The sequence below is a fragment of the Larimichthys crocea genome, chromosome XX, assembly GCF_000972845.2.
Source record: "Larimichthys crocea isolate SSNF chromosome XX, L_crocea_2.0, whole genome shotgun sequence".
Taxonomy (NCBI): Eukaryota; Metazoa; Chordata; class Actinopteri; family Sciaenidae; genus Larimichthys; species Larimichthys crocea.
In genome coordinates, this window is record NC_040030.1 from 10,830,820 (window position 1) to 10,858,659 (window position 27,840).

Sequence of the window (27,840 nt, forward strand, 5' to 3'; positions counted from 1 at the left end):
TCAGATGGGGTAAGCTTTCCTAAATCTTGGCAGACACCAGACTACTTTTGCAGCTGTGAACAGTTGATGAAAAGTTTGACTTCTACTCTAAAAAAATAAGACCAGGTGTATGTTTTTGTTTTCACACCAGAGCTGCTTTAAACGGACCAGAGTTCGTTTCCTCGGATAGTCCAATTCGTTTGGGCAGGTGTGGATCCGAACTCTGGTGTAAACCAAACAAGTGAGCTCTGGTCTGCCTGAAAACGTGGGTCTCAGTTCGCTTACAGTGGGAAACGCAAACTGACTATACAGCGAACCAAAGAAAGTCATCTGTGTAACCACAGCAGCACGTCGTAGTCTCTCTGCTGCATTTGTCTCATGTACAGAACAACATGCTGGATAGCTCGCTGCTTCTTGTGAAAAACCAAACACTGCATAAATTTGGTGTTGCTCTATTGTTTGTTTTTGTTGTGAACAAACTGGCCTAAGGGGATGGATTTCCGTTTTTCGGTCCTGGCCAATCGGTTTTCTTCTTCCTCATGCTTTTTTAAATTTGGTCAGTGCTAACCTACTCAGTTAGTGGCTTGAGTCTGTTCATTTATCACAACTTACATAGTGGGAGCAAATATGACTTTCAAGCTCCATTTCTTCTGAGGGGACACACCATTTGATTTTATTTGGAGTCCACAGCTGGCCTGATGCTCTGGCAGTGAAGCTGCACAGGAGGCTGAGAGACACTTTTAGCCTGTGGCTGAATGAATCAAAGTGGCAGGAAGTGCAGAATGAGGAAAACTTTACCCACCTGTGTTATGACCGTGGCTGTCGGCGCTGGTCTGCTGAAGCCGCTCCTCGGTCTGGCAGCTCTGATCCCTGGTCCCAGTTTGGGTTTCGGGCAGCAGAGGGGGAATGGGCTTCCACAGAAGCTTGGCCTGGGAGTTGGAGGCTGAGTCGCCAGTTTCCTGTCCGTCTTTTGGAGTTTCCTCTTGGTCCAAGTTGTCTGACGGCGCCTCGGCTGAAGCAGGGGTCTGGAGCTGGGCCGGATCAGAGGGCTGGTCTCCTTCCCGGGGGGCCTCCTCCTGTGGTGGATGCTGTGTGTCCGACTGGGCCTGGCCTTCCTCCATCTCGGCCTGACCGCCACTCTGTGGGACCAACACCGAGAAAAAACAAGAAAACATGAGCTACAGAAAAAGGAAGACACAAATCAACAAATGAAAGTGCAGAAATGACTTGCTACCACTGGATGGTGCCAAAATCAGAAATGATCACAATGAACACTATGACTTTAGCTGTATCTTGATTTTTAGATTTTGCATTGTGAAATGTAGGGATCCAAATCATTTTTTTGTCAGACAAATAATGTGTGACCTTGTCATTACTAGAAATACTGAAAACTATAAACACACACACAAAACAGCTGGAAACATGATCACAAATAAATAAATACTGGCAAAAACCCAAAAGATGAAAGAGTGCCTAATACAAATAAAATAAGTGTCACAGCTTCCTGAAAAAAATTGTTGGGCAGAATGAGAGAGAGAGAGAGAGAGAGAGAGAGAGAGTGTGTGTGTGTGTGAGTGTGTGTGTGTGTGAGTGTGTGTGTGTGAGTGTGAGTGTGAGTGTGTGTGTGTGTGACTGTCATGTCTCCTAAGTGTCCAGAGATTTCGTGGGGGGACATTAACCTTGTCGCACACAGCCACCCTTCAGCAGATAAGTGACTCCACAGCGACACATCAGTGTGTGCATATACGTCTGTGTTTGTGTCACTGTGTCTCTGGACCTCCTTTCCTCCCTAAGTCCCCAATCTTTTTTTTCCCTTTTTCCCACCCACCAATTTATCCTCATTCTCTTTCTCTGTCTGAGTCTCTCTCACTTCTCGTGTCCCCGCTGCCCTTGAAGAGGGATAAATGACTCCCACCGTTCAGGCACATTACTACAGGACAAGAGGGCCACTTGGACACTGTGTCACACACACACACACACACACACACACACACACACACACACACACACACACACACACACACCATGATATAACCAAATGACCACAGAAAATAAATAAATAGTTTCAACTTCTTTATCTATGACTGTCTAGACATTTCCCTGTGTGGTGCACAAGTAAAGAAAAAAAAACATCAAGGAGCGCCACCGTTCAGTTAGAACATGAATTTATCAGTCAATGAAGTGTCATCAAGCTTCATTTTTATATTTCATTTGGGAAGCGGTGAGCAGGAAGCATGAGAAAGGGGACTGATTGGAGTTGGTGGACTAGCCATGAATTTCCACTTACTGCTCAATAACACTAGCAGCTGGAAAAAAGACAGAGTGAAACCTGGATTCAAGAGGGTGCATCAGAATTATAGGGTGATTATTTAACATGATTCAATTCCCATATTTATAAAAAATAAGAATATACCTTATGTCAAAGCATGGTGCCATCTCTTATTTTCATTACCGTCCTTAGTTGGAAACAAATAACACATGATAGACTGTAATGAAGTGCTTCCATTAAATGAGTAGCTAATGTCTCTGTGGTGCTGGTGCTAAAATATGAGTATGTGAATTAATCACAACACAATTAGTTTCATTATGCTGCATGGTGTTTGAGCACAAACTGTATGGCCCGTGTGCCGGTAAAAGCTGTGGCATAAAGGGGGCATAAATTTAAATTGCCTTAAGCACATTAAAGAGTGTTGGACATGAATAAATAAAGAAACAAACAAACAGGGGCTGCTTTCCACGACGGGGATTAAGTCTAGTTTCTGAACTGAAACAAAGCTCAAAGGCCAGGACTAAGTTTAATCTGTATCCAGGAAACTCGGTACATGTTCCTCTGAGCAGCTTTGAAGTGAATACGGTGGGTAAAGTTTGGTGGTTTCATGCGCTAACAGAGAGCACTGTGTCTGGAAATATGGGATAAAGACATTGAGGTGGCGCCTTTTTAATGATTTGAAATGTGTAAAGTGGGATATACTGTGTCCTTGTCAGCCGAGAGCGTCAACTTGGACTTTCTCTCCACTGACACTGAGTAGAGTAGTAGCAGTAGTTGTTCTAATGACACGTTGCACAGCTAGAGATGGAGTTAACATAAAGGAAGTGTGTTTTCCACAGTCTGACAGTGAAGGGAGAGAGACTGGACAACAACATCCAAACATAGCTGTCTGTTTTTTGTTTTTTTTCCCCCCCAGTACCTGTCTGCGGTGACAGTGAGAGCTCTTCCTCCCAGTTGACTTCTGGGCCTTCACCATGCTGCCAAGACTGGCCTGCGGCACCACGCGTTCACTACCGGCACACACCTGTGACCTGCAACGCCAAGGAAAGACTGAGGATCAGAAATTACACACACTTGTCATGTGTCATCCTTGCTCTGGCCGCCAGCTGTTACCTGCAATAGCTAAACTTTTTGCTAAGGATTGTTATGAACTGTGCATTACATGTCGCTGCACTGCAAGCTGATTCATCATTAATGCATAAACATTTAGAGGAGAGAGGATAATGCAGTCACACAGCATCATTGTAGCTTTATATAGACCCTTTCATAAGATGTAAAACTGATGGAAATGCTAACAGATGTGTGCATTCTTCTGTATCACAATATGTATGTATGTATGTTTTAGCTGTTTTTAGCCACACAGATACACCAATCATATGTTTTTTTTTTAATTCAAAGAGACTAAATTAATTTAAGTTCAACTGGTAGAATCAACAGAAAAGAAATCTCCTGTTACCAAACTGTACACCCACAACCTATTTCAGTGCAGGCATTTCTTGTGAAAGCATGTATAATGCATAAAAACAAAAAAACCACACACACACACACACACACACACACACACACACACACACACAGTAAACATAACCGATTTGTGTGTTTGCCGTCTGTAGAGTGCTTAGAAACCGCCTGGCGACGAACTGGATCTAAATATAAAACAGCATTGAATATTTTAAGGTCACATTAAAAAGGTTTCCCACAACGCTAATTTGGCTGCTCATCATATTTCTCGCAGGACATTTAAATCTATGTTACCTGCGCTGTTACTCTGCATGAGGCGCGTTATCCCTGTGTGCATTTAAAAAGGGAGCACACTGGCCTTTGTAACACAGAAAATGCTAATGGATGGATGCTTTTCCCGGAGCTCCGAACATTTGGCGCATTGGTATCTGCATTAAAAAAACATTTTATAACAAGTCATTTTATGCAATTAAGTACTGCTGTAGTCAACATGCATGTATGCATACATGTATAGGAAGTACACAGAGTGCTTCTGTTGGGAATAGTTAGGAAGTGTCTCTAAAATGTGCACTGTGAGCTGGGATCAACAGATATGCAACACACAAGTTATTTCAAAGTGTTTATTTCATTTTATCTTATTTATATGACAGCATCTATGGTGAAACATCGTTTGTTGGTGCCCTCTAGTGGCGGCTCAACTCAGCCACAAGCACCTGACACCACACTTACTTCAACTACTTTAATCTAACAAGCGTGAGCTGCAGCATGCTGCGTCTTCCAATAATCTGTTATCCTTTGTCATACCCAGCACCACAAGCCCAGAATTATCTCTTACCAAGGTTAGCGGACCGCCTGATAACTCTTCTTCTCCAGATTTACATTTTTTTCCATCAGTTGATAAGCTTTAAATGCCCCATGAGTCGAATTGTGGACTAATTAGATGAGGTGCTTAATACAGTTTGGGGCACCGGCGTCCCAGACTTATGGAAATTTGGAACGAGCAGACAGCAAAACAACGGCCGAGCAGAATATGTCATTTGATCACGTCTTTTCTGAGCTTGTCATAGTTAATTCTGTGATTTTATGGTAAAGGTATAGGAAAGAAGTACGACTAATAGCTATAAACAATCTAGCTATCCATCCATAAAATCTGACAGAAAGTGACATTTTTTTAAAGCCTGCAGTTTAAGAGCTTGAGCCGACACTTGTTGTGAAGTTACATGACAGTTCAAAATTAAGAGTGCTTCCATAATACAGCCGATGGCACATGCAGAGGCATGTATCCCCCGCATGGGTAGATTTATAGTTCCACTTAAACTCCAGCAGAGGGAGACAAAGCAAGAAACTCCAAATGTTTTTTTTCCCTCCAGTTAAAAAGTTTTGCAGTCTGGTGAGGTCTCCAGAAGACATGACACAGAGTGCAGAGCGACACGCACAAGGGGCCGCAGAGGGGCTGCCCCCCCCGACACAACGTATGTCCTCGTACAAAGGATGTGATCTTGCTGCACTGTTTCACCGGCGCGTGCGTGCAGATGGGAGTCCTTCCATGTGATTTGAAGCAGCCGAAGCAAACGGGGAGCAGGTGAGATGACTGCAATTCGAAACAACAACTAAGCAACTTAAGATTATCTGTCAGAACAATGTCAACACGAAGCCACTGCGTGGATGAAGAGATAAAGGTCAGATTGCTCTTATGGCACTGTAATGGGAAATTAAATACAGCTGTGTAAATCATGTTGTCACACGCGTGGTCCTAAAAACAGACACGACTGATTTTTTTAGCACAGGATTAAAAAAACTTCTGTTTTTTAATGCACCAAATCAGGACTGAATAATGAGCCGCACATCTGTTTCAATAAAGTCACCTGAAGGACTTGACATTGCTTAAAAACGGAGTTTGAAGGAGACATGAGTCTTACACTTGAGACTCGAGTTCACTCTGTCTCTGATGACTGGATCGGATGTTTTTTTTTAGCGGGAGTTCAACATGATCTTTAGTCATGGTGGTTAGGCAATATGTCACTTTACTTTACGGCTGACAGTTATGAGAGACAACTGCAAACATCACACAGCGCCGTGATTTTGCGACTGCGTACAAAATTTGTTTTTGTCCAGGTAAGTTTGGGAAAGCCGGGTGTAGATGTTTTTAAAATCTAATGACTGTTTCATAGATAGAACTACAGATTATGAAAAACTTTCCCAGAAAAAAATGGCTGCTATTATTGTGGACTTAAAACAGATGTAAACCGACTGTCTGTGGTGATATGTGTGTTTTGCTGTGTAACATTTTTACCTCTTCTCATGAAATGATTAATTCTTTATGGATAAAGTCTTTTCAAAACGTTATGTTGGTGTACGTGTAAAAATAGGAATGTGTCTGAAAACAAAATTATTGCAGCTTTATGGAAAGCACTGTAATTGGACTTGAACTGTGTAGTTTGAATCTCCAGACATCTGGAACGAATCTAAACTTTCTTGCAAATTGACCATTTCCATGCACAGGTTTGCCTTTAACTGTGAATAGGACACGGAGGATTTCAAACAGCTGTTGTTAGGTTAAAATAATTTTATATTATAGCAAAATGAAGATCAGACATATTAATGCATTATGAAACTCTCCAGGTTCTATTTATATCGGGCAGGGAGATTAACACTAGCCATTAACTATAATGGGAAATCAGGACTTTGACCGGAAAGTGCAGCTGCAGCAGCCTCATTTAAAGATCGTATTGCTTTGTTAAAAAAAAAAAGTTTATTTTAGTTGGTTTAATGCTTAGAAGTGATGTGATGACAGATTTTCAAAGTTAAATTATCCCTCTCCTACCTCTCTGTATTGGTCCTGGCTGTGAGTGTGAGCTTGAGTGAAATTGACTGTCTGTCATGTGTGAGCTTGTTAGCTCTGTGGCCCCCGATGACCTGTTTCTCAGCGTTTCGCCTCTTGCATGACGGGATAAACTCTTGTCTTCCTGAACAGGAGTGAGCGGTTCAGGGAATAAGGATCAAATATTTCGGACAAAAGTATACTCTGAAGATTAACGACTGCAAATCAAAACCTCTGTGCATTAGGGAGCATTTCAGAGGTTTCACAGAAGTCAGTGGTCTCGGACTCGTCGTGAAACGCTCGTACCAGCTTGATGAACGCCGCCTGTTCACGAGGAGCCGCGAGATCACAAATGTTACCGGGAGTCCAAACTTTCGCAGTGTGGAGCTTCAAAGTCCTGCTGTTAGAAATCAGCGGAGGAAAACAAAAATAATTTCAGCAGTCATATTAGAGGACCGCTTTGTTGTTTGGAACGGTTTGTGTGATTAGAAAGTATTAATAGTACAGCTGCCAACAATGTGTCATCAGAGCGGCGCTATAAAAGGACATGAAGGGGGAATTGTTCAGGCTGCGTGACGTCTTACTGAAGAAAAACAGCTTTCTGGTCCATGACTAAAATGACAGGTGGTGGTCATGTGCCAATCAAAGCGACATTAGATGAGAGAATCTCTCTTTAAACGTCCACAGGAGGTGATTTACAGTCAGAGGATGATACCGGTCAGCGACACGCATAAAGAACCTGAGGCAGCTGGTGGAACAAATTTTTAGTGCTCTGCTGAAATGTGCCAATAAAAACTAAATGGGAAAGCCACGATAATAAAATATAATGAACAGAATATCAAGTTTGTTTTATTATGTATATTTTCTTTTTTGCTTAAGCGAAACAAGTGTTTCTTCCCTCATGCCATCAGATGTGACGTACGACAGGTCTGTGGATTTTGTTCATATCTGTAAGAAAATGAGAAATGTGATTACGGAATTTCCTCTCTTTAATCAATCAAGATAAAAATGTGTTTTCTAGAAGCGTGAGGAATGATGCCTTCACAGGGGCAGAGTGAAAGAAGTCTGTCACAATCACAGCAACAAACTTACTTCATTTACACCTACAGGACCATTTTATACGGTAATCAAAGGCGAGGTTTGTCTTGGGATTCGGAGTCTCTTTTGAGTCTGCCGTGAAGGTTGACAAATCCCAGCCCAAGACAAACAGCAGCCTAATTACTCTGTTGAGAAGTGTTTCATAAAAACCTGACAAGCGGCAGGCTGCCGGTGCTGACCGAGGTTTGAAAAGCCCTTTGTGGACAATCCGTCTGAGAACATATAGGACGCGCTCTTAACTCACTTCTGAAGAGGCTTTATGTACTACCAAAGCTTTAAAACAAACACACACACACGTGCCAATAACACGCTCGCACGGTAACACGAGGGACTCTCCCGTTTCCGTGGTAACAGACAGACGAGGTTGTGAAGTAGTGACTCCTGTTCTGACTCAGGTAATGGGAGCAAAAGGTGTCCTAGGCTCAGACTGAGGATTTGAGCATGGTTGGCATCCACGCTCCACCCGCACTGTTGACGGATGAGAAATTCAACTTTTATTCTATTTCATTGCAAAGGGTCGAGTTAAATAAATGCCAAACTATGCTAAAGTCTGTTCTGCTCCAAACTTAACGACTGTTAAGGCGTTAAATATTTGGAGAGCAGTGATCGCTGGTGTCCTGACCTTTGAGTTTAAGAAACAAAACTTCCACACGACGACTAAAGAAAAATGTTCTGGGTGTCCCGTGATGTGCTGAGGAAATCATTCCCTCTGCTACAAAAGATCAATGAAAAAAAAACAGATTTGAAAAGAACATTTCCTTCCTCCTCAGGATAAACAACTGTTGGTGATCAGAGTGAGACTGGGAAAATTAGGAATACTGCAGAAAAAGATGAATAATACGAGCCTCTGTGTGACTGAAACACCCCAGGAAGGAAAGAAAAAAAAAAAAAAAAAAGAGACTGACAATCCCAAGATTATATGACGTATGGCTAAAACTCTGTACGGGGCAGGAGAAGTTAAGGCCTTTATTTTCACTGTTATAACCCTCAACACATTCCCTGCAACCCGGCAACTGATCTAAACTAAATCTATCATTTCCAAACGCTCCATGCTCTGCTTCATATTTCACAAATACACCTGACATCTTCTCCTGTGTCACTTATTTTCTAAGCAAATATGTTTAACGTCTATCTGCGGCGATAATCCATAGTGAGTTTTGTTTACACCAGCCAGAAATCAATTTGTCAAAGCGTTTCCCCTTTTGGGAACATCTCTTATTTTAGGAGACAAATCCAGAGGCAACAAATGAGGTGAATCCTTGTCTCTCTCTTCAGTGAAGCCTCAGCTTCTCCACCGTCTTCCCCGATGAAGACACTTTAACCTGTCGTGTTTCATCATGTACGTATATGCTGTATAAGTCTGCATGCGCTTAGATGTTCGAGAGCCGGTAGATGAGGGCCTGCAATCACCGCTGCCTGCTCGTAGTTATTTCCGATGGCTGTGTGGAGGCGGTCTGACAGGACTTCCTCCTAATGGAGGGAATTCACACTCACTGACGTGATGCTGACTGCTGGCAGCGCTATCACCTGACCACAAGATGGGATGGGAACATGATGATGATGAGGCCTACTCACAGAGTTCCCCTGTCCTTAAAAATACACCTTTTCTCTCAGCAGTTACTACACACAGTTGTTCTGAATGGCAGAGCTCATGTGCTGTGGCTACTTGTGGTTCTCCAAATGTTGGCAAACTAGGAAATGAAGCTTATTGTCCTGTTCTTACCCTCTTGTTGCTGGTATATTATACCAAAAATGTCCTAAATGTGAATTGCGATATTACATATCCAGACCACCAGAGCTTATCTGAACTCATTAAAAGTACATACAACCAGAGGAGCCGCCACATTTCCACACTTCTGTCTAATCAGCTGACCAAAATGTGTCACAATTTAACTTGGCTGATTTTCAATGACAATGACTGATGTATCCTATGTCAACATTATGTACACGTGCCCATGAATGTAACCCTGCACACAAAAACACACCAGCTTGTCAACAGTGTGGAAACATCACACTACCGCAGCTCAATAAAACGGGAGGCCTCTCTGTTAAGATTTCATCAAAACCTGTTCATCCGTTCGGCTTTGCACTTGGCGGGTAAATTACTGAGGACCCGAGGAAGCCCAGCGTCGAGTGTGAAGTAACTTGGATGAGCTGTTCTTATGAAAGCGGAGAAACCTCGCCCTGCAGATGTAGCTCCAGATGGACAGTTTTTAGACATATGATGCTGATAATACCTAGCTATGAGGCCCTGCGTAATAGGAGTCTGAATGTTACCCTATGCATATATGCATTTAATAAATAATGTCAGCCTGTCCTTCATAATGCCTTGGGAAGCAGCCATAACTTTTAGGGTATCTGGCTGGCTTCAGCATGAATGCATGGATTTTATCAATAATAATGATATAGCGGTAAAGATTTCATTCATTCACTTACATATTCACGTTATGTCTGGATAAAATAAGTTAGATTTCACCAGCATGGCATCTTCCGCAAATGCTGCTAAGATTAGCAGATGATCACAGCATCAACAGATTAAACTAATGTACATTTTGCTCTTCATGTGTGCAGTGTGTCTTTGCCCGACAAACGTCCATTTAAACGTCATTTAACAAAGAAGCAGAAACAATAATAATGATTGTTATTATGAATAATTTAGGTGTGGCTCATGTTTTGATGACACTTCAATAAACTACCTGTGTAAAACTGATGGTGTGTTATAACATTACTGTGTTGTTAATACAGGTTTTTAAAAAAGGAAGGTAAAAATGGCGCTTGCTTGCAGACGTCTAGAACGGCGGGAGCTGTCCGGCTCTGCAGGTCGATGATATTGAGAAAGCTGCGAGGCCAAACGAACAGCTGGATCTGGACGGGGCACTAGTTAGGAAAACTCCTTTTACATTAGTCACCGTTGTGACAAATCATTCTGTGTGTAGATTTCTTTGCAAGCGGAGAAATACATATTACCAAATTCTAAAAGCATCACTGTCTCCCAAAAGGAAAAATTCAGTTTGTACCCAGACTGAACTGCTGGACAAAGTTTTCAGGACTGAAACATGCCGTTTGAAGCGTCTGCAATAAGCTCCGGCACATTTGTCGGCAGGACAGCGGGTACCAAACAGTTGGATTTGGCTAAAAGGATCTTCAAAACCGGATATGAAAAGAAATTCTGCAGAGTGTGCTGTGCAGTAGCAGTCGATGCAGGTATACAGCGCATGAGCTGCAGCAGCAGCACAGTGTGGAGAAGGGACGTGGACACGGATTTAAATAAATATAGCCATGGGAGAAACATAATGGGCATTTTCAGGCCAGGTGTGGATGCACAGCCTATGATCTTTGAAACCTCTAAAAGTCGCATGTAAATGTATAATTTGAGCGCTGTATGTAATGATGTCGACGTGAACCTGTGTCATCCAAAAAGAAAAGGGGGAAAAAAAGTGACTGGACTGATCTTCTTCGAGTAATCGGGGCATGTTTCATCACAGTGGCCAGAAAGTAGGCCCCTGTTGACAGGTGGAGCTGTGCTGGAAACTCACAGTGTTCACCTTCAGCACTGACACAGCACGACAGCTGCTCTCAATACATACGACCACAATATCCTGACATGCAGATTATAAAACTGCAAAAGTAGAAAACTTCTGTAGTTGACTCGACATAGATTTTTTTTTTTTTTTGGGTTACCGGTCTGTTGGTTTGCTGAATGACTTAACTCACACGTTGGCTTGATGAAGTGTCTCTGTGACTGAATCACACAGTGACATCATCATTGAACTGTTGCCGTCAACAACCACTCTGGTGAAAGAGAAAAAAAAAAAAGAGAGAGAGAAAAACTATGATACCTGTGAAACTTTATCGGGGGAGAGAGCCAGGCGGAGTTGGCTGCAGCTCCAAGAAGGAAAAGACTAATCCCAGGGTGCTGTAACCCCCCCACCACCCCTAAAAAAAAAGTCTCATGAGATGATGGGCGGCAAGCTGGAGCAGTGAAACAACTGGATGACAACGGGGATGAACGCAAACAATGTATTATATATGGAACAACAAATATATATAAAGTATTTGAAATATGCAGGGCAATCCTGTCAACTGGAGGCTAATCTTGCTTTCCATTTTTATTTTAGTTCCTTATAACCCACTTTGTTATCTACACTCATGTCCTAGTTACCCGTTCATATTCCTCCTCAAGGTTAGACTGGCCATCTCTATTGTGTCACTTACACTGTTTTCACTTCACTTGGGGTGAATCTGAACTGATTCATTCACTTCACAGTTCTCCGTCGACATGCGATGATAAATAAGTTTCCAGTCAAACTATCATGTACTAATGCGAGTCTCCGTTGCTTGATTTGCACCTGTAACAACACTTGATACACTACCTGGCTGCGAGTAAGCACAGGAAGTGGACACCGTCATCCAAATGAAAACATAAAGTGCCTGCACACATACAGCCTGAGCTCATAGCCGCAGATTATTAAATGCTATGTATCTGCAATATTTTAACAGCATAATTTATTGCAAGTTTAACATATTCACTCATTTTAGTCATACTCCCATAAAGCCTTATTCATATCTTAATGTTTAACAGGCTACATTAGCTCATACCATTAGAAGAGCTGTGCCAGTATATCACCAATCAATCTGTATAACTGATTAAAGATATGAATCATATATTTCCTCCACAATAAAAGCCTCGGGTGGTTTCCAAGCTGCTCCTTCTAGTTGCAGGATTTCAGGACTTTCCGCCCTGTGCATAAGTTCTCGGCGCTGTGCTGGATGAAACCATGCGCAGTGCCCAAAAGCGCAACAGCAACAAAATAAAACGTTCCTGGGTAAAAACGCCCTGCTCATCTCCATACCAGAGACGCGTGGCGCGCTATGGATGGTAACAAAAAACGACGCGGGCGTGTGTCCGTGTGCGTGTTATCCAGTGTCCGAATCGTGATCCAGCCTTATCCTCTGCGCTGTTAATAAAGGTTTTACGGTCACATCATCACGATCCAGTGGAAAGACGTTTATCCACACATGAGCGACTCCACGATAGCCACATGCACCGAGCACCATGAGGAGGAGGACTGGACGGATATGCTCCTCTCTCCCTGGCTGGCCTGTCGAGCCCTAAAGCAGGTTTAACCAGCGTGTGTGTGTGTGTGTGTACGCATCCACTTACGCATCCCAGGCAGGGCGAAGGAAACCTAACCATGCCGAATAAACTGCGCGATCTTCCGCGTTGATACGGAATCCCAAGTCGGTGTGCACTGCTGGAGAGAGAGAGGGGGGAAGAAGCGCACGGCGATTGTTGCCGCCCGGGTCCGTGTCTATTGGTTCCCTTTCAGCTGGGCCAGCGTCAGCACACACACACATACACACACACACACAGTCTCCATTTGCAACTCCATCGCCCCCCATGGGCGTGCGAGGCCGCGGGCTGTGACGCAAATGGCACTGGGTGATTTGCAAATGACATACAGTATCTTCTTCAATCAGTGTCGTCGCCGCGGGGGGGGACAAGGTCCAGAAAAAATGATTACACGCTGGAAATATCCATCCGATGGTGGGTGACGAGTAAATAAAGGCGGATGAGCAGTTCGCTCTACGGGGATGCGGTTGCATAACTCAGGAAACTTAATAAAAATGTGCACGGGGCGAGCGATGTGCAGTCTCCGAGACTGATGTTTTGTCGTTGTTGCGAGTTGATCGTGATGGCCTGTACCACCGACACTCACGCGCACGAATCGCTCCTCGACTTTTTGGCCACAGGAGGAACCAAAGCGAGCGAGCGTGCACACACACAGGGAAGGAACCGAGTGGCCTCGCTATGGTGGATGTGTGGTGGCCAGTGCTAGGACGCATGCACGTAGCTGACGGGGGAAAGACAGGACAGCCGGAGTGGGACTTAGGACCGTATTCACAGGCCATAAAAGGGCCCGCATGAATACTATTGTGCTCTTTTATCCAAGAGTCCCCCAACTATTTACAAAAGGTTGGCCAACACACACAAAAAATATCGCGGCGAAATGGTGGCGGCGGTTACAGCAGCTGCCACTGGTGCTCTGCGCAAAGCGGCGAGCACAATCATTGCGCAGCGCCGGACTTCCCCAGTTTTGTTGCAAACTATGTGATTCGTCCAAAAGACTTTTTTTTCCCATTTTTATCTCATTCAGCCTGTCCTCAGCCTGGCAAGCAGCGAACCAGAGCGCAGGGCAGCCGCCGTTCTCATGGCACGATTTGCATCGCCCCCCATTATCCCCCCCGAAAATCTCCTTTTACACGGTTATATTGTCAGCCTTAAAAAACGCCACTATTTTGAGCCACAAAAGGAGGGCAGCTTGACTTGATCAAAGGAGAAGCCAAGTACAAAATGCACCTTTCAAGCCGTAAAAAGGAGAGGGCCCCCCTCGTAACGATTGCAGCATGGCAGGGGAGTGCGGCGTAAAAACGAGCTAACCCGAATAAAATACACACAAAGACAAGGTGCAGTGCTCCCACAAATACGTCCATCACCTCCCTGGTAATAACACTAACACACCCTCGGTCATTTGGATTAGCCTGGAGCCGCTGAGGATGGCGTTATTATGAATGTAAAACGCTGCGTTTTGCGGCTCCGTGCCACCTTTTCCAAGAAGCAGCTTGGCGCACAGGACCGGTGACCCTTCCATCTTTGCGCGTCCTTCTACGGAGCGAAATCACGAACTATCCGCCGTTTTGACGGCCCGCCGTTGAATTAAACACATCGCTGTAGGTGATTTCCTCTTCGAGGAGGCGAAGGCTTGCGTGTGGAGGCTGCCACAACTCTCTGAAACTATTCCTCTCCCCGCCGCGGCCAGGCAGAAACAAGAGGGCGATGACGCCATTTTCTGCAAAAACAACCATGCTCGGGAAGCCAGAGCGAAGGAGGTTTTTAACCCGCTCCGCAGCCACACAGTCCGGCTGAAACGTGTTAAAAACAAGTCCTTACCTTGTATTCGTTGGACGGGTGGTGGGATCGCGTGTTTGAAGGGGTAAAAAGCTGAGCGGCCGTAGCTACTTCGAGTCCGGAGATTGTTTATTTCCTCCCAGCGTCCCCGGCTCACTCTGAACAAGTTCGTCTGCGAGCCGCTGTCTTTGTGCACCCAGAGGAGCCTCTCAGCGTTAAACCAGTCCTCTGCGCAAAGGTGCACCCTCTACGTCCAATTTGAGCTGGAAACGCCGCCGCTTTAGGGCGACATTTGGCAAAAATGAACGAGACGACCTCTTCGGGTGAAGTCAAGTTTGATGGATTTCAAGCTTTAGAGCAAAGGCCACGGCTGTAGCACGGGTTTATCCCCCCAAAACGCGCAACCGTTTTTGAGGACACACAGCTCTCCACGACGCAAACGCAAAAATGAATCCGGGGTGGATACACCCTCCCCAAACTTAAGACTTCAGAAACTTTACAAACACTATACATTAACGATTAAATAAACTCATTACCAATTCACAAGGGCAGGAGTGATATTCAGATATCCAAAATTAAACGCCATTATACTGTTTATATATGATAAAGTCCAGGGGGGTTGTAAATGTGTCCAAAAAGTAGAGACACGTTCACCTTGTTTAAAAACATTATATCATATTAACTCTGTGCAAATGAGTGTGTGGGCTTGTGAGTGTTAATGAAGCCCCCTTTATTTAGGATGGAGACCCCCTCTCAGGACCTTTTTAACTAAACTTTGGCAGCTAATGATGATTAATGTCATCACAATGCTGATTTCAGCACTTTTAGTCTCATGCACACTACGCAGCTAATTCATAAATAAAAAAAACAGCATTAATTATTACTGGAGTGTGTTTTAGGGCATATGTTAATAAGGTTCACAACTTGTAGACACAAGCGAAACATAGAAATCATTGTTTTATGGTTAAACAAGTGATGAGTGGATGCTTAATTTTAAAAAATGCCGATTTATTAATTAGCTGTTGCGGCTAACGTGAAGAAGCTAACTCAATTAGCAGCAGCGATGTTAACTGACTAACTGTGTTTTCCTCCTCACTGTTCCTACGTTTGACTGGCTCACAAACAACCCACAAACCCAAACTATGAACATGTTAATGTTTTGTTTTGTTTTATTCTAGTTTAATTAAAATAAAATAAAAAGTTTTGTGTCATTTGGCTAGTTTCACTAGGTTGCCTAGCAACTGCACAGCTAACGGCTAGGTTAGGCTAGGTGGCACTGTGGTTCATTTTTAAAGATATTATAATAATTTAAAAGACTAATAACTACAGTAATTTAAAAAAAAAAAAAAGCAACTTGTTGCTGACTTTATGTTAAAATAGAAAAATCTTACCTTGCCCGGATTGTACAAGCCATCAACTTCTTAGAGGGTCATAGAAATTATTTTAATTAATTAATGTGAAACACCTTTGACCATATCAATACAGCTGAATGTTAAATCACCACCTGAAGTAAACAGTCTCCATGGAAACTGAGAGTTTAAGCTTAAACTGAGCTAGTGAATGTACTAACTAACTAACTAACTAACTAACTAACTAACTAACTAACTAACTGACAAGTTAATTAGGGCTCAAACATTTTACATGTAAGTTGATGGTGTAGGTGAGTTTATGCAGGTGAAGTAAAGCTAGAGAGTCCAGGTACTATGGAGATGAACTCTTTGGGAAGAGGTTATGAGAGATTATGTTTATGTTGGAGCATTTACGGAGGATTTGCAGTGACTTGTAGAAAGTTTTGCAAAAAATAAAGTCAACTCGTCGGAGCAAAGGCTGCGATCAGTTCTTCACCTTTCACTTATCTTGTAGTGTCATTGCCTTTTTGTTATGCTATGTTATTTGTTTCAATGGTGAGACCAGATATCCAAAAAAATTTACAAAAAAAAAACAAAAAATCAAAATCAACCCTACCTAGTAACTATTTTTAATAATAAAACTGTAGCAACTAAGTGGCTTGAAAAATGCAAAAACATAAACACAATTGATATTTGCCTAAACTGGAACTGGAAACCTGACAGTTAGAGACTTAGAATTAGAGAGTATATGGTTGAGGAAAGTGTCCCACGTTATGCTAAGCTGTTATCCTATTTTACCCAGAACAGGATGACATTTTGGTGTGGACACACTGTGAACAAATTGATGTGTTACGCCTGTTGTAAAAGATCTCTCTTCTTCTGGCGACATCTTGAGCTATTCATGGAAAAAAAAAAAGAAAAAAAACATTTAGCCACCAGGTTAGGCAGTATTTGATAGATATCACATATGTATGTGTAAAATGATATAAAATAAATGCTCTGAATGCGTCCTACAAAATCTCAAATCATAAAGAAACACTCTCAACTCTCTGAATGCAAAGTGGGTAGAAAAGTGTGGTCGTTGGGGGGAATTTGAGAACTTCTATAAGAGTTATAATCCCTGCCAGCTCTTTCCTTTAGGCTCGTGAGAGCTCTCAACAAAAGGTGCCCACCACTATCGCCTATACACAATTAACTAAAGCACCAGCATTATTCCATTATCATAAGAATGCTGTTTGCAATGGGGGGAGAAACTCCTCGGCATTCATGGACGTCGACGAATAGAGCCGAGAGCTTTTATCTTCTCAATTACATGCAGGCTGCATTTATCACACCACCTAGTGACATGTTTGGACACCTTTTGTGCATGAAAAATAATTAATTTACGCTGGTAATTTAAATAAGCCTGTTTATAATTATAGCATTGGCTACAAGTGGGCCTTGTTTTGGGAGGGAAATGCTGGAGACACTGGAGATTAGGGTACAACTTGATTCCAACAGGGGCCACTTAGTGAAAGACAAACAAGATGAACAGATTAGACTGATCCGATCTTTTGTTTTTTCTCTTATCAGGAGCAAATATTATGACTGTACAGCTTATGAAAATCCTCGAGTTCAACTTTCTTGCCATCTCAGGAAAATCAAAGTCTGTCTTCATTAAATGTTTGTCACGCTTCCTTGGATGTGTGAGCATCTGACATCCTTGGAAGTCGCACAGTAGCTGCCGTGATTATGAATTCAGCAGACGACCGGTGCAGTAATTGTTCATCCCAGCAGGAGCATCGGAATAAATGAAGACTTAAAATAAGAGCAGTTCCTCACTTTGAGCTTGGCGTCATTTGTTCCTGAGTGCTTTTGATGTGATATGTGGCTGATGAGATTTTAGCGGTCGTGTTAGAGACAACTGACCACAAGGTGTCAATGTTGCTGGGAATCTTTTCTGTTATTTCAGTCCATTAATGTAAAAAAAAGCACAGAGGAAAAGCAGCGGGTGTCATGCTCAAATAAATCTAATTGGAGGTAGCGATTTGTCTGGAGAGCAGTAAAAGATGGGCTGTCTGTACATGTAACTACAGCAACCGTGCACGGTGCTTACAGACTTTTACACATGCAAACCTCTTTTTAAAAAAAAGTCCTAAAACATCATAAAAGACACAGGATACAATCCAGAGAGTATATTTTAGACTAAACCTTTCCTCTAAAAGAAAGTAAAATAGTGTTGCAATCATGAAAAATAATGCAGCAGCTCCTTTTCCCTCATAAACTCCAACCTCAGAACGCTGGAGCAATCTGAGGGGGCTTCGCATCGAGGCACCAATGACCATGCAGAGTTGTGAGTTTTGGGGCCACTGTGTCCTTTTCTTTCACGTTTCCGTGTGTAATTTAACTTTTCTTCGCTCTCTGCCAAATGAGATTCTGTTTCTTTCTGACCTTTGTCACATGCCGTCTCCCTTTTCTCAGATAAGAAAATTACCATAAAAAAAGGCCAAATGGGTGTCTAAGCTTAAACTTGAACTACAGGACCTTAAGGACAATATAGCAGTTACTGTAATATCAATCAAATGGCTTAAAGTTTGCAGCCTACTGTTGACATTCTTCACACGATCTCAAGCCTAAACTCTCACGCACACAAGAGGAAAAAACATCAACATTTGGACCTGTTCCATGGTTAAATGTGTTCATTTTTAAAAAAACGTGTAACATATACAAAGTTACTCATTAAAACCGTCATAAAAACAGCCCCTAGATGCTGCTGCAACGAAGCAACTCTATTATTTATCATCAAAAGCTGTCTCATGATTTAAATAAAATTACATTATTCATGAGAGTTTCTACACTAGACTCCAGGGACTGATCAGGCTAATCTTTAGAGCAGATTAAAACAGTGACATATAGAGAGTCCATTGAAGTTAAATAGACTCTATGTAACTTTTAAAAAGTAATAACACTATCTTTCACTTATAAAATGTAACATTTATAAGCAATAAAATGCAGTGTTACTCAACCCTATACATAAAAGAGCTTTTGTTGCTTCAGTTTTACTTATATATTTTTTAACTCCTCTATATTTGTAGTTCTGTTTCACTAATAGACATCCCACAATTCTTCTTATTGAGACAGCGGACGCTCATATCAAAAGTTAGTGCAGCTTTAAGGTTTATTTGGAATATTATAGTGCTGAATGGGGGAATGTGGGAACAGTACTTTCCCCTGTTTTTGTAGTTAGCTGCAGTCTCTCTGTGGTCATCGGGTTTCTTTTTTGTTTTGTCTTTAACTCTCTTTCTCTCTGGTCACCGCTCTCTGGGAGTCTGCGGCCACATCTGACTCAGACTTGAAGGCAAATTAGCGATTCTCTACAACAGTGGCAAGACTTAACCACTGACAGTACAAAGAAAGGACACACTCTGCCTCCTCCCTTCTAATCTAAAAGAAAGGGGCAAAGACGTGGATCATAGGTAGACCTACGGCAGGAAGAATGATGCCTGGGTGCTCGAACAAGCCTAAGAGCACCTAGCTGTCAATCAAAAGGGGCCATGTTAATTATGCATAACTTTAAGCCTCAATATAATTTGAGCAGGTCAGTTAGAGATAAATTCACCCTCCGCACATTTGTCATGAACGTGGAAATTAGCTATCGAGACCAAAACTGTTTTTTGAACCAGGCTGTAAACACGTTTATTTCTGCTGTGAAGTTGGACATTTGAACATGGGGACTTATGGAAATGAGCTCGTTCTCCAGCTTCAAGCGGCCGCTCGAGGAACTGCAACTTTTGGCACTTCCACATTGGCTGAACAGTAGAAAGTCATCCCTGTTGGAAAACATCAAAGACAGATAAATAATGCTAGATATATTTGCTGTTAATTAATTGTTTAATCGTCAGAAAATCGTTTTCCTAGAATACATAATATTAATTTTACTGTATGGTTTAATGTGCAAAAACTAATCCCCACACTTCCAGGGGGCGATGATAGAGGCTGTGCTGTGTGTGAAGCCACTTAACAAGCCCTGAGTTACAATTCATATCAACATTTACTAAATGAGTAAAATAATCAAAATTAGATTCCCTTTATTCAGTTCATCAAAATGATATCTGAGCTCTACCACAAGACTCAAATTGCCACCATGAGGTTTTTCATCTAGAAAAGATGCAGCACAACTGTAAAAATTGATCATGTGATCAAAGGCATTCTTCACCACATTGCTGTGGCGCTGTCTGTAAATGAAGACGAACAGGAGAAACGGCAAGTTTGGACGAGACGGTCGCTGTTAGGATCTTTGGAAAAAAATGCATTATTTACATTTTCCTGACCTCTTTTCATAAAGCTTCACAGGTGAGGGCAAGAAAAATTCTCAGCGAATGTCTGATTACTGCCGACAACGTCCTTTCTCAGGCCGAGCGGGGAATTTGTTGAATGACTAGCTGGAGCAGAGATGTCGTCTCAGTGGCCTGCTTTCCTGCTGTAAACAATAACACTAAAAAATCAGTGCTATAAAGAGAGAAGGGCAGTAAAATGGCACAACAGAACAGTCTGACTTAATGCTTTATCATGGGCTCCCATCTGATCTATCCCACAGCGTGTCAGATGAACATTATCAAAGACCATTTTTGTCTGTGTTGGAGTCATCAGTCATCAAGGGGGAAATTCTCTCCATCTTCCCCGGAGGTCAAAGGTCAGGGACAGCTACATCACTCATGCGGTCTGCTCTGGAATTCAGGTGCTGAACGCGTGCCAAGGCGGCAGGGTGTGAACCCATTCGCCACGATTAAAAGACTGTATTTCTAATTTCTAACTAATAAGTGGTGTTTAACGGTTGATAAAGGATGAAATAAAGAATTAGCTTAGCTCCGACTACAAGCACCAAGAGGGACTCCCCAAAGAACACTTGTTATGCACTTAATTATGTGCCCGGCAAAATTAGTTTTCCCATTTAATTTTCTTTGCCAACATAGGTGATTTGCTGCCTGCTGAGCCATAATAGTGCTTTTGTGCTATCAGCCTTTAAAGCTGGACCTTAACCTGGCAAGTCAAGCTGCTGTGGAGACGGAGCTAGAGTCGCAATCCAAGATCCTCTTTCTATACATGGTTAGATTAGACAGAAACAAGTTAATAACGTGTCAATGTTTAGTTGAATGTGTTGTCCAACACAGTGTGTCAAGCTTTGAATGGTGCCAGAAGTCACTTTTAGATAAATGTTTATAATGTTTAGCAGGTATATTTACCTTTAGTTTCGCATGTTCACATTTACTTATTTAAAAATTACATACATTTTTGTGTTGTTAAAATTACATTGCATCTAAGTATTGGGGGATCACCAAAGTTATTAGGATTGATCCTCTGGGGAGCATGAATATGTGTACCAAATCTTATGGCAAGCTATCAAAAAAACAAAACAAGAACGTCAACCTGGGAAAGGTCAGGAGCTCATCACAGTCAGATGGATTGATCCTCTTCATCCAATAGCTTTTGAGTGGACTGGTTGACCAACATCACCGTCGTCACTGGAGAAGCTAGAAAAAAAAAAAAAATCCTGAAAGCAAAAGTGTCAAATGTTGCAACTCAGATTTTGGGACTTGGAAGTCCCCATGTCCTCAGCACAGTTCAGTGTTTTCAATAATTCAACGCAATCACAGATGCATTTGGTAAAACGTTAAGCACAGAATATATATAACTGAAGCCCCTTTGTGAAATACTGACAGCCACAGAATACTCGCTCTTCTCTGAAAAACACCACGTGGAAACATTCAACAGATGCAACATATGCAAAACAAACCATCATCGGACTTCAAAATTCAAAGCTGCTTCTTCGATTTACAAATAACACCACATCCACTTTCAATCATTTAATAAAAGCTTGAATATAAGACCCATTTTTTTTTACAGCAAGTTCTGATGGGAAATCCATTTTCTGATCCAACTGCCGTGAGAATGAATAAACCCCGACTCTTACAAGGCTTTTTTTTCTTTTTTTTCTTTAGACATTCAACATTCACCACAGTTTGGATCAGATACAACAAGCAACAAACAGTCCGCTGGTTTTAGGGGCCAACTCAGCATGAATATAGTCTTCATCTTCTTTTACTGTAGTTGCCAGAAACACTTTTACAAATATATAGATATAGATTTTTTTTCTTTTTTTTTATATCTCAAATATTTATATAAATAGAAGTTGATTAAAGATCTGGGCATTATGACAAAGTGCAAAAAAAGGAAGGGGGAGGGTTTTAAAAAACAAAACAAAATAAAACCTGTTAATACCTCCATAAAATTCAACAGCAAATAATACAATATACAAACTGCTCTGAAATCAACATCGATGAGCTTTAGTCTTAATTTTAGCTGCAACAGACTGTAAATTCCCATTCCTATTACCATAAACAGTAAGTGAGGGTGGCATTTCCCCCCCAGAAAACAAAACAAAAAACGTCTTAGCGCAAAGATCGGCATCTTTGATCCGTAGATACACGAGAGAAGAGCAGAGAAATCTTCTTGCATGAACATAATTACCACCTAAACCATTTTTTTTTGTTTTTTTCTTTAGCCATTAAACCAACATAAAACATCCAAATACAAGTACACCTGTTGGTATGTTGCATTAAAACGGAGAAAACTGTGAAAGAATGATTTGTTTATAAAGTAAATTGTAGGCAAGTTAACTCATAAACCATGTGTATCTACAGTCATATAAAAGACCACAAAGCCGGTATCACTGAACTGATCTAAGAGCTGTTAGACGATCTCACGCGCTGATGAGTAAAGTGTCATCATGGGAAGCACTTGGGAAAAGCGTAACACAAACACACAACAGATTATGTACAGTTCATTCATCGTTAGTGCTTAAATGCTTTTGAAACAAACAAAACAAAACAAAAAAAAAAAAAGACAAAAATCCTTGATGTTATTTCCACTGAAGCAGTTGGCAAGTACCAGGTGGGAGCGTCGCTCACAGCTTCACGCCGCCATCAAGCAAATCAAAATGCTTTCAGTTACTTTAGCTTTATCAGCCACGCCGGATGAATAGACGGGGGTACTCTTCAGACATTTTCAAGGCTTTTATCATTTGACACATTGCGGCATTCTGCCGCGCCACTTTTAAAGTGAGGAGATCGCCTCGCGTTTCATGAATTTGACATTTTTCTTACGGCAACACAATACGACACCCTCAGTTAAATAATACCATATGTGTGTGTGTGTTGCTTTAAAAGTTGCTAAGATTGAAGTTTTATTTGTAAATTTCCCATTTGAATTCAAGGTCTCCTCAATGAACGCTTGTTTTGTATATGTGATGCTATACGCGTGCATCTCCTAGACATTTAAAAAAGCCTCACTGGAATGGCTATGCTGCGTTTTCAGAGAACTAATGGTACCGCTCGCTACTTGACGGGTGCAGCTGGGAAGCAAGTGAAGGCATTTTGATCTGGCTTTGATTTTTTACACACACACACAAACAACCAAGCATAATCGCACTGACGCCAGACCAATCAGTCCTGGAAGATAAAAAATATATAGCTATAGTTTTGAACATTGGAAGAAGTATGGAGAAAGGTGGGAACCACAGGTAAACAAAGACACGGGGCCCTTTATATGAAAATACAAACCAGGGTCTGGTTTCACAAAATCAACCTTTGTTCATGAGTGGAAGCTGATCCACAGAGCTCGTATACAAATATGACTGTCAACTGACGTTTTGGACCGTCTTCTTTTAAGTTGGACAAAATTTAAAGAGGTGGCGGTGAATGTTTAATCATGCGAAGACACCTGTGTCATCTACATGGCAACTGAGTAAACTCCATCTGCTGACGGAGGCTGTAGGTCTGACCCGATTTCAAACTCTATGCTAATTCTATGCAGATTTTGAATAAGTAATGTGTTCACACTGGAGAAGTGACAAAATTAGTATAGACTCGATAAAAGTCAGCAGGCATGCTACAAAAGATATATATATATATTTTGAGTGTGCTGTTAATGGAAATGAGGAGTTTCTCATTGCTTCAAAAAAGCACATAATTTGCAGGCACTGTTAAATCATTGGAGAAAAACATTTCTGATCACAGACAGTATGAAACATGGTGTGGTGGCTCAATAATCCAAAAACATGGACAAAGACGTGGAGCTGAGGCTCAGAAAACCACCTGTGCAGCAGCCACCTGTCAATCACAGCAGCTATGCTCTTAATTTTGCATATCGTTAGGCTGCGCTTCACTTAATTGTGACCAATGCTTGCTCAACTGTTATCGGAGCACTGAGCAGGGGCGGGACTTTTAGGAAGGCTCAATTAGTAATGTGAGATACCACAGAAAAGACATGTGGGTGTATGTTGAGATACTTTTTGTCAGACGACATAATTAGCAAGACTTAACTAGAATTCATTTCTAGAGAACCATGTATTGTTGTTAAAATAGAGCGACGACGGTGACGACAAGTTCATATTTGGCTGTTCCGCGTATGAATTAGTATTCGTTTTAAAAACGTGCAAATGAACACTTTTTTGAAGATTTTGAGAAACCAGGCCAATCTCTCATCTCATATTATCAAACACAGACCAAGGTAGGAGGAAATAAACACTCCCTCTCTTTAGCTCGTATTCAGAAAAAGGGGAACAATTATTAATAAATACAAAAATAATAACAGATATGTACACATTTTCAACAATATGAACTCATCATAATACTTTCAACATTTTCTTCAAAATGCCATAGAATTTTTTTTTTTTTTTTTTTTGCTCAAAAAAAGTTTATGTAGCTCAAACCTCGACGGTCAGTTAGAAAATCATTTAAGAACGATAAATTATTACAAAAAAAAAAAAAAAAAGATCCAACACCGTAGTAATAATTCCTTTTTGGATGCAAGTCCTGACACACAGACAGGAGTTTGTGTTTCTTGCAACAACAAAAACAATCTTCAAATAAATTGCATTTCTTCCTATATTGAAATACAATGCATTGACACGGCGTCGTTACGGTAACACAGACGTTCTTCTTTTCCTTCCCTCGCGTGAACAGGTCCTCATGTGGCACTGCTTGAGACAGTCAGTGAAGAGGGAAGCAAGGACAGTAAGTGCACTTTGAACATGGGCATGCTGGGATGGATAGGGAGAGAGGGGGAGGAAAGGTAAAATGTAGAGATGCTGGAGAGAAGTAAGGAAACAGAAGAGGAGGAAAAGCTGGATAAAACCCAACTACAGCTGCTGTTGTCTCTTCCATCTCTGGGAAAAGCTAAAAATCAAGAAAAGGAGAGAAAAATGAGCGGGGAGGGAGCAGCTGAGGTGGCATCGCAGAAGGTCAAGTCCTACAGTAGTCGTGTGAGTAGGTCCTTCAACCATCTAACTCCCAAAAATGATCACTTTCCTCATCAGCTGACCAGACGTATCAACCAAGAAAATGGTCACAACAATCGGAACATGAACTCTGATTGTTGGTCTCCCCAAAATTGTACAGTGTTGGTATTATTCACAATGCCTTGAAAACGTTGTGAGGCAAATTCCCTTTTCAGAGGATGAGTTTTTTGGATCCCACTGTCTTTGTTCTGAAAAGACCGCGACCACAGTGATGCACGGCAGCTTTCCGTCCAAACGCTCCATAATTAGAGGTGGAGAGTGGAAGTGACTGCCAGAGCCCCGACGATGTCGCAGCGAGTGAACTGAGCTGTCATTGGGCAGATAGGGGGTGACATCGCTGAGATGAAGCAGTCTGATTGGTGCGGTCAGTGGAGAAGAGTGGTGAGGTCAAAGGTCACAGACGGTGGTGGCCTGCACAGCTGCCCAACATTCAGTCGGTGAAACTGGTTTCTGTCAGTGATGCAACTTGGCCTGCAGGGAGATGAAGACAGAAGTGTATTCATTTACTGTGTGTAAAGAAACTCCTAAACACGAGATGCACAAAACCTAGCAGTGAGTAACACATCTAACATGCTTTTAAACTGACTTCTCCCACTAAAGTTGTGTAAATAAACACCTGACAGTGACATTACCACAAGAACAAATCACATGCTAGCTCTCATTCATTCAGGTATAATTCTAGAGAAAGTGACGGCCCCAGTGCATGTGAATTTGTTTGCTCATAGCAGTGATGTATTAATTTAGATTGTGACTCATTTGGACAACAAAAAACGAATAGCGGGTTGGTTTTCTAAGAGAACTGACAGACTGCCAGCTTGTAGGTTGTACTCCGGCACAGCAAGTGCGAATGTCAGCACACTAACATGCTCGCAGTGATGATAAAAATCATACCCAGGAAGCAGATAAGTCCTCCTGTATGTAACCTCTACCTGTCTCGGGGACTCGGGCCCCGAAGCCAGTATTCCCCCGCCGTCGCTCCCGTTCCCAAAGAGGCTCTCCAACCCGCCCGGTCTGCTCAGCTTGCTGGGCTTCCCTTTGTAAGAGCTGGGGCTTCTCCTCTTCCTCCCTTCCGCTCCTCCCCCATAAGCCAACGGTCCGGATGGGGGAGCCAGGGGCTGATGGGGCGCGGAGGCAGGCTCCCTGCTGGGTGAGTAGGGTATGCTGGTCGTGCCAAGTTCGCGGCTGGGGAGCACCAGAAGATTGCCATTGATGATATATATATTATATAGTGAGCTCCGGTTCAGTTTTCACTGTACAGTATGGTCTAATTTGAACTGGTATAAAATCATCACAGCGGATTTTACAGTGCTGTATATTTTAGAGGAAAGCCAAACACCTGTCATCACAGCCTCTGCACTGCTGGCACTGTCCTCTGTGGTTACACACTGCTCCACTTTTAATAAATCACCCGTCTCATGTGTTTCTCTACATACTGTACTATTTTGTGCTGAGCTGAGTCTGTATTGTTTGTTTGTTTGTTTGCAGCCCTGGCGATCATCAAAATTTCCTTTGTTAGACCAATAAAGACAATAGCGTCTTATTCGAGGGCGTTGAATACATTTAGTGTCTTCTGAAGAACACAAACTTCAGACAAAGCTGTCACCTTGTTTATAAGATTTTAAGATCTCAGGCTGATCACCCAAACAACCCTGTACCGACCTGTTCTGTGAGTTGTGGCTTTGAGACCCATCAGCTCTGAGTAGCCAGTCCTCTCCGCCGCTCCAAAGCCCGCTTCCCCCGTGCCCAAGTCCCTTTTTCCTGGCTGGGGTTGCTGATGCCCCCCCTGAACCTTGTAATGTTGGATGATAGCTGGTGCCGTTCCTCTTATGATTATCCACAGTCGGAAAAAAGGAAGAAGAAGAAAAGGATGAGGAGGAGAACGAAGAGTTTTTTCTCTTCTTACATCCCCCTGCTGGGTCCTCCATGTCTTTGGATGGGCGGCTGCCTTTATGCGTGCCGTTACGCGCTTTACCCAGAGTGGAAACTGGGGCGGCGGGCTGCGCGGTGTCTCGAATGCTGAACACCCCGGCCATGGACGCCGACTGAGGAAATGTGGTGGTGTAGGAGAGGGAGTTGGAGTGGGAGGAAAGGAGAGGGGACGTGACGGAGATGGGAGAGGGAGTCTGTTGTGAGGTGACGGGGGAGGTACCAGAGGAGGAGAGCGAGAGGGGGCTCTCAGAGGCCAGAGGCACCTTCCTGAAACAGGAAGAGAATCCTTTAAATGAGACATGCACCAACAGAAACAGCTGCTTCTTTGCCAGCTCCAAATATAGATTCAGAGCACTAAAAGTTAAGTGTTAATCAATATGTTGTAATTTACTGAGCAATAGTTTTGTGTTTTCATGAATTCATTAATTTTGTATGATTTTCTTTGCCAATTATACATCTCTAACCCTTTAATGCTGCCATTTCTCCTCCTATGATTTAATCAATTATTGTTTTTTTAAATCTTTAAACAAAACATGCATAAATACCTATAATCTCAACTGCCGTCTTGTGTCAATACATTTAGACGTGACAATAAATACACTTCCTGTCTACCAAGTGAATTGTATTTCTCTGTCTCCTATCAAACATGTCGTTTCTGCTCATATTTACCTCTTCAAAGTGACAGTA

The 27,840-nt window shown here is 42.2% G+C and overlaps 2 protein-coding genes across 10 annotated transcripts in view; both read right to left on the reverse strand.

Moving 5' to 3' along the window:
- LOC104933990 (zinc finger protein 800) overlaps positions 1-16,060 on the reverse strand; it is a 29,526-nt gene extending 13,466 nt beyond the window's left edge. Inside the window, exons 1-3 of one of the 5 annotated variants that reach the window (XM_010749549.3) lie at positions 15,930-16,060; positions 3,168-3,279; positions 782-1,127 (exon numbers count right to left, since the gene is read on the reverse strand). In XM_010749549.3, coding sequence (XP_010747851.3) covers positions 782-1,127; positions 3,168-3,279; positions 15,930-15,952 — 481 coding nt within the window. In that variant the 5' untranslated portion in view covers positions 15,953-16,060. Of the gene's footprint in view, positions 1-781; positions 1,128-3,167; positions 3,280-12,792; positions 13,047-14,580; positions 14,959-15,929 lie in introns of those variants that run through there. The other 4 variants (XM_027291887.1, XM_010749563.3, XM_027291886.1 and 1 more) reach the window with 4 other exon arrangements.
- Positions 16,061-21,717: 5,657 nt separating this feature from the next.
- Positions 21,718-27,840, reverse strand: part of atxn7l1 (ataxin 7-like 1) — a 28,827-nt gene continuing 22,704 nt past the window's right edge. For all 5 annotated transcript variants that reach the window (XM_019267459.2, XM_027272141.1, XM_027272142.1 and 2 more), the window contains 3 exons: positions 26,884-27,420; positions 26,154-26,406; positions 21,718-25,695 (listed from right to left, as the gene is read on the reverse strand). In XM_019267459.2, the coding sequence (XP_019123004.2) occupies positions 25,678-25,695; positions 26,154-26,406; positions 26,884-27,420 (808 nt within the window). In that variant the 3' untranslated portion in view covers positions 21,718-25,677. The remainder of the gene's footprint in view (positions 25,696-26,153; positions 26,407-26,883; positions 27,421-27,840) is intronic.